Source organism: Carettochelys insculpta, chromosome 11 (assembly GCF_033958435.1).
Source record: "Carettochelys insculpta isolate YL-2023 chromosome 11, ASM3395843v1, whole genome shotgun sequence".
NCBI classification, from domain to species: Eukaryota; Metazoa; Chordata; order Testudines; family Carettochelyidae; genus Carettochelys; species Carettochelys insculpta.
The window spans coordinates 8,101,743-8,114,960 of record NC_134147.1 but is presented as its reverse complement, the minus strand read 5'-3'; the positions used below and the strand labels follow the sequence as shown (position 1 = coordinate 8,114,960).

General features: G+C 39.4%; 1 protein-coding gene across 3 annotated transcripts in view; it reads right to left on the bottom strand.

Moving 5' to 3' along the window:
* The window catches only part of IARS1 (isoleucyl-tRNA synthetase 1), a 193,736-nt gene that overhangs the window by 120,031 nt on the left and 60,487 nt on the right, over window positions 1-13,218 (bottom strand). For all 3 annotated transcript variants that reach the window (XM_075004893.1, XM_075004892.1, XM_075004891.1), the window contains one exon: window positions 4,768-4,866. In XM_075004893.1, coding sequence (XP_074860994.1) covers window positions 4,768-4,866 — 99 coding nt within the window. The remainder of the gene's footprint in view (window positions 1-4,767; window positions 4,867-13,218) is intronic.

Genomic DNA, 13,218 nt, shown 5'->3' with positions numbered 1-13,218 from the left:
TATTTTTACACTTTTCTACACTTCTCTTCATCAACTCAAATTTAAATTACACAGGCTTCCAACTCCTATGTGTGGTAGGGAAGTACTATCCCTCTTTCACATTCAGGGAAACTGAAGCAGCAGGCAAAAGTGATTTGTCTGAGGTTACAACATGAAGTGTAATTTCAGCAAATCTAGCTTCCAGGAACATATGGGAAAAGTTCATGCAGCTGAGTTTTAAATAAGAGACTGTGGCTAATTGGCATCAGGGATCAGGGCTCTTGGATTTTGTTTATATCAGTTCTGTCACACTCGCTTCAATACTTTTGGCCAGTCACATAATGTCTGTACTTCCACCTCTATACATGTAAAATAGGTAGACAGCCAGCTTCAGTCACAGGAGACTAAAAACTCTTGTAAAGCTCAGAGCTTCTTCTTAACTTCAAAGCATTACTGTTTCATTTGCTCATGCTTGCCTTTAAGATACTAGTTGCTCATTTTTCTAAATGAAGACAGTTGCACGCTTTAAAGCCATGCCTGTTCAAAAATGTATTAGTGGTAAGTTAACTCATTAAAAAACTAATTAGGAATTCAATTAGGTTATAAAAAGTTTGTCAAACTATATTAAAAATTTAATCTATTTCATCAAAAGCAACATCTATAAGAAGAGAGACTATTCTTAAGGGATGATATGAACAGTCTTTTTTTTTTTTTTAATTCAAAAAAGCAATGCAGTCATAAAACTCATTTGCAAAGGTTAATGCAGCCCAAAAGGCATTGATCTCCAGTTTCCCTATTTTTAGGTGATCCTGAAGCCCTCAAGAACCCAAATCAGAATTTGAAACGTTAGGTCCTCCTCCTTAGTTCCACCCTTGCTACAGAAGGATTTTGGGGGGGGGGGGGGTGTGAATCACTACGTACTGTATGCCTTCAAATTATGTTTATGAACTCATATGCTACAGAAATTAGCATAATTTTACAAAAATATTTATAAAAGTAAAAGGTTTCCTGTGTCAGTGAACACAAAAAATGACATTATCCCAATCCATAAGACATAATTGGTTTTACAGGGTGTCTTTAAAAACACAAGTGTTGAATCATGGCATGTGCTGGGAATGAGCAATGGAGAAGAGATCACTTTATGATTACATAGTGATCTGTCATTCCCTCTAGGCCTTGGGTGCCCTGGCACACTGTGGGAAGACAGGATACTGGGCTAGACATTTTGCTCCAACCCAGTCTGGTGTTCTTATGTTAGTCATCTGAACAAGCAATTTTTTCCAGATAAGACAACCAATTTCTTTTAATTATTAAGAGCTATGAATGCTGTCAATCAACAAAATAATTGGATGGGGAGGTGCGACAGGGTGACTGTACCTTGGACAAGGAAAGGAGGTGTTAATCCCACACTGTGAGTGGAGGAAGTCCCACCCTTCAAGCCCCACCAAGCATGCTCCAAGTGATAGGTCAGTATAAAAGAAAGCAGCTCAGCCTGGGAGGAACACTAGAGAAGAAGGATGTGGGGTGAAAGCTCCAGCGGAGAACCTGCCACAGACCCTCCTGGTAGGAGCTGAGGACCCAGAGATTCAGATTAAGCTTCCACAGCTGACAGAACACCAGAGAGTGGTCTGCACGATGGAACCAGGAGATCCTAAGACTTCTTGGACTAACATCACCGATGACAGTAGGAAGCAACCTAGGATGGGTGAGCAAGTGGTACTCCCACACTCAGATGAATTCAGTGGGATTCCCCACTGAACCAGTAGTAGTCTGCTCTGCCGCTACTGGGGCCCTAGATCAAGGCCAGCATTCCCTCTATTTTTTGACATCCATGGGTAGAATAAATTTTTTTATGCACAGCATGGCATGTGCACCACCAATAGAAACACATGCTGCCAGCTGTGGATCCTCTGCTAATCAGCTAGGCAGCACATGAAATTCTCCTGGGTGACCTCTTCTCCTCCTCCCCCTGCCCCCCAGATCCCAAATGCTCAGTGCTCATGGAACACTGGTCAGGGTCCTCTCTTCCTGGGACACCAGCTCTTCGCTAGAGGTCCTTATTGACTCTGGCTCTTTGGCTATGCTACCCTGTAGTGAGGGGCTGCTCTGCTCATTCTGGCTACTAATCCACAGTGCCCGGTAGAGAAGAGCCGCTGTACTGACTCAGGCTGCTAGGCAGCTTTGCACTGGAGTGAGGAGCTGCTGTACTAACTCTGGGTATTAGGCCACGTCACCCTCTAGGGAAGGGATGCTCTACAGATTCTGACTCCTAGGCCAGGCTGCATCAAGGGGTACGTGCCATGTGCCACAGCCCTAGACCTCAGACTTAGGGTTGTGGGGCCTGGAGGCCTCCCCACACAGTTAACTGAGGGTCTACACATACCCTTAACCATGTCCAAATAGGAGGTGTGCACACATCTTAATAGGGAGAGAGTAAGCTTGAAAAAATTAATACTTTTATCAAGAAGCCTGTTTTTGCTACAACTGTCCACACAGGTTGAACCTCTCTAATGAGGAACCCTCTCATTCAACAACATCTGTAATCGGGCATGATTTTACTTAGCTAAATGACCATTTACCATGGGTTTCCCATGGTCCCGTAAAGTTGGTTTACAGCCACCAGTCCTGGCTCTCAATGTTCTGGGCTGCTGTTTAGCTGTAATTTACCCCAGTAAGTGCCCAGTAAGCAGTGGAAACATTGGTAATGTGCTATGCAATATTCATCTCCCACAGTCTGGCAAATTCTCTCATTCGGCACGGGTCAGGTCCCAAAGTACTAGACTACGTAGGTTCAATCTCCAGTTGGCATCAAGTATATCCTCAGTGCAAAACACATGCATTAGTCTGTATGCATCACTTAAACCCTCAGAATGACAAGAGTTCAAGTGGAGATGGCCTGGAGAAAAAACTGTCACCCTTGGAGGATATTCCCTTGAGTTCTCCAACTCTAAAATCCTCAAACAAATATTAAAACAGGTAATTTTTACTATTGGAACACTCTTATTAATGATTAAACAACTGTAGTTTTCACAATGAAATCAGGCAAATGTTTACTCATTCTCAGTCATCCAAACAGTAAAAGCTTCTTGTAAAAGACTATTCAAACACTTTTACCCCCTCCTTCTATTATTCTTCCCAAAAGCAGAACAGCAGTATCCTCTGCTACTAAAAACCAAGAGCAATATGAAGTATAAAATTGCCTTAAAAATCCAAGCTGTTCATTTGCTTAATGAGCCACCTTTGAAGTATTTTGGATAATCTACAACAAGGAGCTGTTTAATTTCTCATGTCATTTAATATTCACAGCAGGCATGTCACTCAAACATATCTTCCATGTAAGCTGAGTTGCCTAAGAGTTATTTATGGGGATCTTAATTGCTATCCATATACTAAAAAGGAGCCCAGTAATGTCAGAAATTAATTCAAGTCACCCCTCAAACTTGGCTGCAGCACTAAGACTTTCACTCTCTGACCTGTTTTTCTGTTGGGCTGTTATTATTTAAACACTAGTCAACCAGTGATGCAGCACTGTGTACGCTCAAAAGATTCTCTATTCTCTTCTTTCCAGTTCAGTCCCTCCCCACAATTCAATTCATGAGGGTACATTTACATACTGTCTTTCCTTCTCCTCTGAATCTTCTTAGTATGACCTTATATTGGCATGGGAGAAAGCAAGCAAGCAGGCAGTAGGACAAACTTTGAAAACACGCTGTACCAGTAGACCAAATGACCGATCTGGGTGCTATCAGCAAACAGATGTGTCATAATGCCTCAACCTCTCAAAATGGCTGCCATCTCCAATAATTCCCTCATCAGTAAACTCCTATTTAATAATTTTTACATGATACTTTTAAACATATAAAATTAATGCCTTATTTGGTTTCTTTGCCATGGATCATCATTTTTAACTAAACATGGGTGATTCTGTGTGTCTGATGCATAATCACATGATTGTCAAGTTTGTTTCTTGTTAAAGTTTTCGAACTGCACAGTTAGGGCAGACACAGAGAGGTAGCAGTGTTTGTCTGTATCGCCACAAAACCAAAAAGCAGTCACGCAGCACTTTAAAGACTAACAAAATAATTTTTAGGGTGATGATCTTTCGTGGGGCAGAGCTGCTCATGCCAGTTCACTTTCAGCACTAAAGTCCAGATAAGAAGTGGGTCTGCCTCATGAAAGACTGCCACCTAAAAAATTATTTTGTTAATCTTTAAAGTGCTACATGACTGCTTTTTGGTTTTGCATAGTTAGGACAAACAGTAATGTAATAATAAACAGTAATACAATAATAATGTAATAAAAACATGCAGACAACTGTCAAATTCAGTTTAGCCCAACACAGAACTATAACTTGGTCATCCTAACCATGGTTATTGCACAGTATCACCACATGACAAAGCTAAGTGACCTAATGGTGCATTTCCACACCTTAACACATTCAGATTTCTTTTACACTAATCTTTACTCTGGATTTCCTTGGTTTGGGGATAATTACGGTATCTCTACAACATTTTTCCCCAACTTGTACTCTAACACAAAAAAAAGGTTACCTGCCTCTTAACTGTTCAGAAAATAACAAGCAACCATGTAGCACCTTAGGGACTAATGAATTTATTAGATCATGAGATTCTGTGGGTAAGAAACCTTTATAAAACTGGAGGCTATTAGTTACTCCTGGAGATGTGGTCACTAGCAATGCCTCAGTAATACTGCTCCAGAAAGGGAAAATGGAAACAAGCATGTTATCACAGCGGAAGAGAAATAATAAATGTATGCAAGATACAGTACCAGTAGCATTGACCATTATTCTCCAACAGCTTCTCCACCATGTGCTCTACCCTTACGAACCAGCTTGGTACAGCTTTGTAAATTAGAGGGGTATCTGACCTGTAAGAAAAGAATGCACAAACAAGTTCTTATTATATATATTTGAAACATTTTGCACATCTTACCTACCAAACAATATATTGGTATATACCACCTTCCTCCCTCCACAGCCAAATACAGGTAGAACCTACCTAGCCCAGCATTCTGAGGACCCAACCAGTGCCAAACGAGAGAATTTGGGGAACTACAGGAGGTCAATATTGTCTAGCAACACTTGCACTGCTTACTGAGCTCTTACACATTTAGGGGTAAATTACAGCTAAACAACAGCACAGAACTCTCAGAGCTGGAAACAAACTTTATGAGACCAAGGAAAACCTGGCCAAACCCATAAGTGGTCATCCAGCTAACTAAAATCACGATGGATCACAGATATCGCCAGAGAAGAGACTGACAGTCGAGAGAGATTCAGCCCTTCAGTAGTCAATATTTAGTTCATGTACCAACAAATGAACTTTTGCACAAAAAGTCTTGTTAACCATTATTACACTTAGTCAATTTTTATAACAGTTCCATATTTTCAAAACCCACAACAAAATACAGCAAATTTAGTCTGTTTTGATCTTGAAAATAAACACGAGAAACTATATTGGGGGGGTGGTAATTTTACATTTCTACACTATTTTGCAGCTGGATAATATCAATGATGATTGCAACATATTAAAACAAGTCAAATTCTTAAGACGTCCAACTGAACTGATGTTGCTGCATCTCCATAGCATACAAAATCTACCTCAAATGTCATTACATAAACAAGTTTAGACATGCTTCAATTAGAAATTAAGAATACTGCAAACAATTAGTAAAGAAAACTTTAAAAAAATCAGCATTAATATTTATAGTTAAAGGCCACTCTGATGTTCTATCTTTCACAGGCCATTAAATTTCATCCAGTTACCCCTTACTGAGCCAAATAATTGTTTTTAGCTGAAGGATAATTTTCAGGTAGGCATCCAGTCTTGAATACTTTAATAATGGAGAATTCACCATTTCTTTTTGTTGCAATGGCTCATTGCCTTTATTTTTAAAAATATATGCTTTATTTCCCATACGAATTTGACTGGCTTCAGGTCCCAAATATTGGTTCTTGCTAAATCTTTCTCCAGTAGATTATAAATACCCAGTATCATTTGCTAGGAAAGGTACTTCTACATCCTACTGAAGTAACTTCTCAGGCTCCTTTTTGATAAAGCACTTCATCTGTTTACTCTAAGTTTCTCGCCGTATAGCATTTATTCTCTCCAGTTCTTCAATAATTTTTCTAGCTCTACTTCTGCACAACTAGGTAATTTTTAACTTTCAAGGGTGAACACCAGAACTATACCCAGTTTTCCAATATGTATACTTGGCTTAACAATGTTATATACACAGTGACTGAAATACCTCCCTATTCCCCCTCTGATTCCAACCAGTTCTGAAGCAATGGTCACTCTAGTGACGACTGCTATAGCGAACTAGCCACATCATTCTGAAAATACATTTACCATTTAAACTAACTAGCCAAGCTCAACCACCAAAATAGCCACATGCAGCTAGCGTATTGGACCCCATGGCTCTAATCCCTATTTCCACAGAGCTCACATACCAACTCAGAGCCCAATTTTGCTAAATTTCAAATATACATATAAAATTGAGCAATTTTAAATTTCCACTTTTTAACAAAAGCTCAGGTTTGGTTGTACAGTATCAAATTTTAGTCTATTTGCAATTTTAAGGAACACTATGGGTTCAAAGCACATATGGAGGTAGAGATTTCTTATTTTAACAGTAGAACATGTATTGAGGAACAAAACGTTAGAGCCAAAATTTTCTTAAGAGACTGCTGATAATTCTGAATAGCCATACTTTCAGAAAACTGGTGCTCAGCAGTCATTAGAAAGGCAGGTCCTTTTAATGAGTTGAACAGAAAAACAGAGGTATCCGAAAGTCCTCAAACTAGATTACAAACACCACAGATGCTGCTTAGCTGAATGACAGTGAGCCCTACAGAAGCACACTAGCTAAATTAAGCCACCTGGGGATATGCGCTGCCTTTTCTCTCCAGTAATTCCTGCAAGCTCCTGTTTGTAAATTAGCAGACTTTCTTCAATACTGTATTTTTAAAAAAAAAACAACTCATTTTTATGAATAAAATCCATATGTGAAATGGTAAAGATTTAAATATAGGTTTAGATACTCACAGACCCTAGTAAAAAAAAAGAAGTGTACCCACTTAAGTCAAACAGCACAAAAGAAAGAAAAACCAGGTCTCAAAAAACAGGAAATATTAAGGTAAGATTGAGAAGAGTCCTAAGAACGTCATTTTCATCGATCCAGTCTTTGCTGGGAGAATTTGCGTGTTTCAAAGGCAGATTTGGCATAATCATATATTGCCTATCTCAGCATGGACCCTGTTTCATCAATGGTTTGTTGGTCTGGTTTGTGTTCCATTTTGTGAGTGAGATCATCTGTGAAGACAAAGCATTTCAGCGCTTCTCTAGTATTGATGGGGTATTTATCTTTGGTCTACTGCATTCCTTTGTCATACAGTGTTTCTTTGGGAGGATTTTCACTCTACTGTTGATCAAGGAGTGATCAGTGTCACAATCTGTGCTGTGGTTCAGGCACGTAAGTTGGACAGTGTTGAAATGTTTCCTGTGTACCAGTACAAGGTCAAGTATATGCCAGTGACTACATCTGGGATGGTGCCATGAAGCTTTGTGACACTTTCAAGTTAAAGAAAGTATTAGTGATACAGAGCTGATTCTGAGAACTGAATTCGAGAAGCTTGTGACCATTTTCATTCATTTTCCCAATGCCATGACGACCGAGGAAGATGGGCCAGGACTGATGGTCATGCCCAACTCTTGCATGACGTTGCCAAGGATGTACAGTTGTTCGCCAGTTGGAAAGGAGTCAGTAACTTTCTGAAGATTATAATAAAAGCAGTCCTTGTCTTCTGTGCATGAGGCCACCATGGGTGCAAAAGCAATGATGATGTTGACATATCCTGACTTGGTGCAGACCTTCAAGCATATAACGTGTTCCAATTCAGCTGTGGGCGTATTGATAGATTTCAGCAGATAGTTATGAACAGCAAATCCAGCTCCGTAGAGGCAGTATTTCTCTGTACTCAAGCCCTTCCAGAAGAACGTGTAAATGGTTTCTTTCGCTGACCCAACATCTGAGAGCCTAGTTTCATGGAAAGCAGCAACGTCAACATTCAGTTTGTGTAGCTGTTGATCTATGTCTGTTTTGCACACGGAGTCCGTGTTTGTAAGGTCATGGGCAAATTCAAGTCCCGGACACATGGTCTGCACGCTCCAGCTACCGAGCCAGAGGTAAGTTGATTTATTATTTGGTTTTATGGCAGGTATGTCATTCACACCTAATTTTCTATTTTTTGTCTATCCCCATACACCCAATGAGGAAGGCAGATGTGGCGCGTCAGCACCTTATTGACCGGGAGCTGCCCAGCTTGAAGCAGGCATTAGCTGACCAATCAGGCACAATGATGTCTCCCACCAACGAAAGTGACCCGTGGCATTCTCCTCTTTGCCATTTGAGGGCTTATAACCCATAACTGCCACTTCCCGTGTTGTTTCCATGCTATCAGAAAGGATGAAGTGTCCTCTCTATTTGACACCCTCTGACACACTGCATTGCCTGGGCTAGTGTTTGGAGCAAGTGTGTTGCTCAAGTGGCACCGTCCCCCTCTCGGTTACCCCAGTTGAACCCAAAGGAAAGACAGAAGTCAATACATTTGGAACTGAGGTAACTGCAAGGAGATGCTGGAAAGCAGGTTTGATTAGTTTTCCCTGCTAACCATCTTAGGGTGTCTTCTCTGTATTTTCTGTTTGGGTTTACTTCCATAGCCTTTGGATCACCCAAAACCTACCCACGAGGCAGTGGGGAATTTTCTGACAGGGTTGTCTTCCCTGGAGTGACATAAGGAGTCACGCTCCCTTGGATGTTGGTGACCAAATCATGGTTCATATGCCATTTGGATTTTCCAAAATAATCCAGGGACCCAAGTATCCCAGACTCTTATCTCATGCAGAATGAGGGGTCAGTAGCCTTATTTGATGGCGGGATAACTACAAACCAAATACCTCAGTATTTATTTTCCTCTACTGTGTACGATATTGACCATATATAGGATACTAAAACCTGCCATCGATCTATATGTACTCTGTAGTGATTAATTATCTTCATTTGTGAAAACAAAGGGATCTCAAAGAAGAGGTGCCAATTAGACAATACTTAAAATGCACACCAATCACACGCATGATTTTTCGCTGACCTGGGATCTCACAAGCAAAACAGTTTTGTCTAATTTAAAAAAAAAAAAAAAAAAAAAAAAAAAATCAATACATGAAAATTTTGCATGAAGAATTACAGTTTTCTACTACATCTCAAAAGCTTATTACTGCTATCTGTTTAATGTTCCGTGCAGGCAGGTTAATACCGAACAGACTTTACCTTTCTTTAAGAACACTGTAATCTGTACAAATGAACAAGGAGTACCAAGAGTGCACATTTGATGAACATTTGTAAGCAAATAACCTGAATAACCAACTGCTATCTTCCCAAATACAGACATTCCTCTCAACAATTCAATCATAAAACACTGAAACTTCTAGAGTATATCCACAGAACCACTTAACATGAAAGAGTAGCCTGAAGTTCTACAGAACACTCATGGAAATTAAGAGATTGCTCAGTTTGTTGTGAGAATACTGTTCCTAGTGGCGCACCTCCCTGAGTGACAAAGCAAAGGACATGAAAAGCCCCCAGCAATGCTTGTTCAAGCTGAGATGCGGGAGTATGTTTCATGTAGCCTGATAATGAAAGTCACATCACTTTTCTTCTTCAATGCCATGTCTTGTATGTTATTTCCCTTTAATCCCAAAGTATTAATTTACACGTGCAATTAGGAGTTACGATATTTATGACTTTTACCTTATGGGAAAGTTAAGAGCTTGAAGCAGTAACGCTCCTGCTGTAGTCTATTTGAGGAAAGGGGAAGTTACAGGCCAATTTATGCCATCCAGGTTTGACACCTGTTCTCAACTATATGATATCTACAAGAAGAACCCTTCCCTCCCCTGCCTCCCGCCATTCCAGGGCAATTCTTTCAGCAGCAGCAGTACTGAAAAGAAATACACTTTTGAAATGCCAGGGTGCTCAGGAATATTCCTCTAAAAGACACCTGGTTTCAAATAGGAGCAAGAATATAGTGAACCAACAAATCTTGTACTAATGGGGATAAAAGAGTTGCCAACTCTCATAATTTTATCACAAGTCTCATGATTGTTTTTCCTAAAAGCATAGCTCCCAGAGCCAAGTGGATACATGATGATTTCAGTCTTATTTTCAAGCCCTTGTGGCAGTGGAGACAGCTTCAAAACAACACACTGCATCCCAAAGGCTCAAAAAGTGGAACATAAATAAAATCACCACCAAATCTGATTATTTTACATGATTTCGTAAAGATTTTCAGAAGTGGGGCTTAGCCACCAAAGCTCTTACCTAATACATAGTTTTTTTTAATTTTTAAGGTGCTAGAGGACTTTTTGTACCCTCGATGTTAGGGTATCAAATTCACATGGGTCACATTTATCACTAATGTGAATTAAGGGAATCTGGCAAGATTCCACTTTCTCTGCCCTTTTCAAGCTGTCACCATTGTCCCCTATCATCTGTAATTTACTTTAAGACTTACTTGAATGCATATCAAACCAAAAGAATAACAACATATAGAAAGGACGTAAGTTTTGATCATATAGTTAAGGCAGAACAACTCTTGACATCAGTTTTAACATAGGTTATCATCATTTCAAATGTTTATTTTTAAAGCAAAACTGTATTTCATTTAAACAATTAAATCAAAGTACATATTTAAATAAAAACAGCTTTTTTCATATTAGCTTTTGTTCATCTTTGATATGTTGGGGAATTCAGGACTTCCCACTTTCAGGATGAAGAACAATTAAGTAACACAAAACTTGGGTTAATTTGCATTCAATAGAGCAGCTCAAGCCCAGCTAAATTATCCTATATTTATTCCTCCAAACAAATCTACTACAGAACTCAAAAAAAAAAAAAAATTCTACTAGGAGCACCTCCAACTTACTGTTTTTGCTTCTGTTCACACTGAAATCAGGTTTACATGAAATTTGTTACTACTTTCTTCCAACTGAATGTCTATTATTAAGCATTGCTTACAACTTGCTATCATCATTAGAAAAGCAGACTGCAATACGAGCATTCCCATCTTGTCTAAGGCACCCCAATAATACCTGACAACATCCAGCACTGTAAAGTTTGCCACACCAGAAAAATAGCCTCACATTAGCTATTATAAGTTTTGCAACACACAGTGATTTGCCAACTCATCAGGGAAACAAAACATGAAGGACAACAAGAAGTCTTGTGGCACCTTATAGCCTAACAGATGTTTTGGAGCAAAAGCTTTCGTGGGCAAAGACCTGCTTCATCAGGGCAATTTCTCTCTCCCACAGGGTTACCCCAACCTAGATGAAACAATGATGTTCTTCAAGGAGAATTAAAGGTTTTCCTTGACACAGAGGGAAAAAATGAAATGCTCATTACCTAAGGATTCCAACTAGTGGCAATAAAAGAAGTTGTTGTTTTTCTAGTACAGTAAAAGCTTATTATCTGGTATCCCTAGGAAACAGGGGTTGCCAAATCAAATTTTCTGGATAGTTCAGGGGGCCATCCCCACTCCCAAGAACTGGGGTTGCAGCCCACTGGCAGTCAGCCCTGATCGGGAAAATGGTAGAGCAACCCCGAAACCCCAAAAAGAGTTAATCTGGCCCATGGGAAGCCTTAAATTTTGCTCCTCCCTGCCTCCTCCCCCACCCACTGCAACAGGCTGGAGCACCACGGGAGGGAGGTATCTCAGCTGAGGTCCACATCAGTGAGGGCTGGTGGGGTGTAGGGGAAGGAGGTTGATTCTCACTTGTGTGGCCCTTTACTGATTTTTCTGTGGATCAGTGGCTCCTGACCCAAAAAGGCTCCTGACCTCCCCTGCTAAATAAAGACAACATTGAAACCTTTTGTTTTGGACACAAATTAAACTAACATGATACAGTGCTTAATCCGTTTGTTTATTTAAAGTTTAATATTTCCTTTTTTCCAGTTATATACACTCCCTTATGTTATAGCTCCAGTAGCCTAACATGAATAATTTAGTATTTAAACATAAGCAAAGGCATTTTGTCACCATGAATGGTTGGCTGGTGATCAACAAAAAGGTTTGTGTTAAGCACGCTGGGCCATGGGCCCAATAGTTTGAGAACCACTGTTCCAATGTGATTTAACAACTGCAATTAGACAGACAGACAGCTCTATCTGACCACCAACAAATCTAACCAACCATATGATGAAAGCCACTATGGGAGAAAAATTAATTCAAGTTTGACTGATTTATCTAGAAAAACAATTTTAAAGCTTGAAGCAACACAATCACTGATATTACTATATAAATCATCACTGACTAAAACTGACATTTCAGTCACATTGCCTTTCTTTAGTCTCCATGTGAGGAGACAGAAGAAAAAACAAAGTTAAAATAGACTTAGCAAGCTGATAAACGCGTCAAGAAAAACTCTGAAGATATCATTTAACACTAACTCATAATTTATTCCCATTGAGATTATTTCTCTTCCATACAAAATATTTATATGTTTAAAAATACTGATAGAAAACCCCATTATATGCTACAGCCATCAAAAATTTGAAGAGCATAATGACTAATTAGGACTCAGGAAAATTATTTAAAAAACACAGTTGAAAATAAATATTTCTCATTTCCTAAAAAGCAAAAATACTTATCTCTGGCAGTACACCCATTTCCACACTAAGCAAGTCAAAGGATAACTATGTGAATATGAAAACTTGTCCACAACTCACTTTTTCACGATTACCAGTATACAGCCTCCTTGTAAAAGGCAAACATAACTGACATCATTAAACACTTACCACTTGAAAAATCTCTATTTTGCTTCTTTTGCTCACCCCAAACTTAACAGAGATATCAAAGCACTAATTTTATCAGCTTCCAAAACTTCTAAGTAATGTTTTCTCCCATGATATTCCTGAACCAACACTACCTTCTTCAACAGAAATCAATTATGTAAACTATGTTTTGTGTAATACATACTGCATTAACATACAAACACAAATGCACCTCAGAATTGCAGTTGACTCTGCAGTTCAAAGCTTCTTAGGGAGAGAGGAGAAAACAAAAACAACTTATTCTACTTTTGCCCACAGACATCCTCAGAGGCTCAATGTGTAAGATCTTTTCTTAAGCCACGAACTTCAGCTATCCCCTGACCTAGCCAA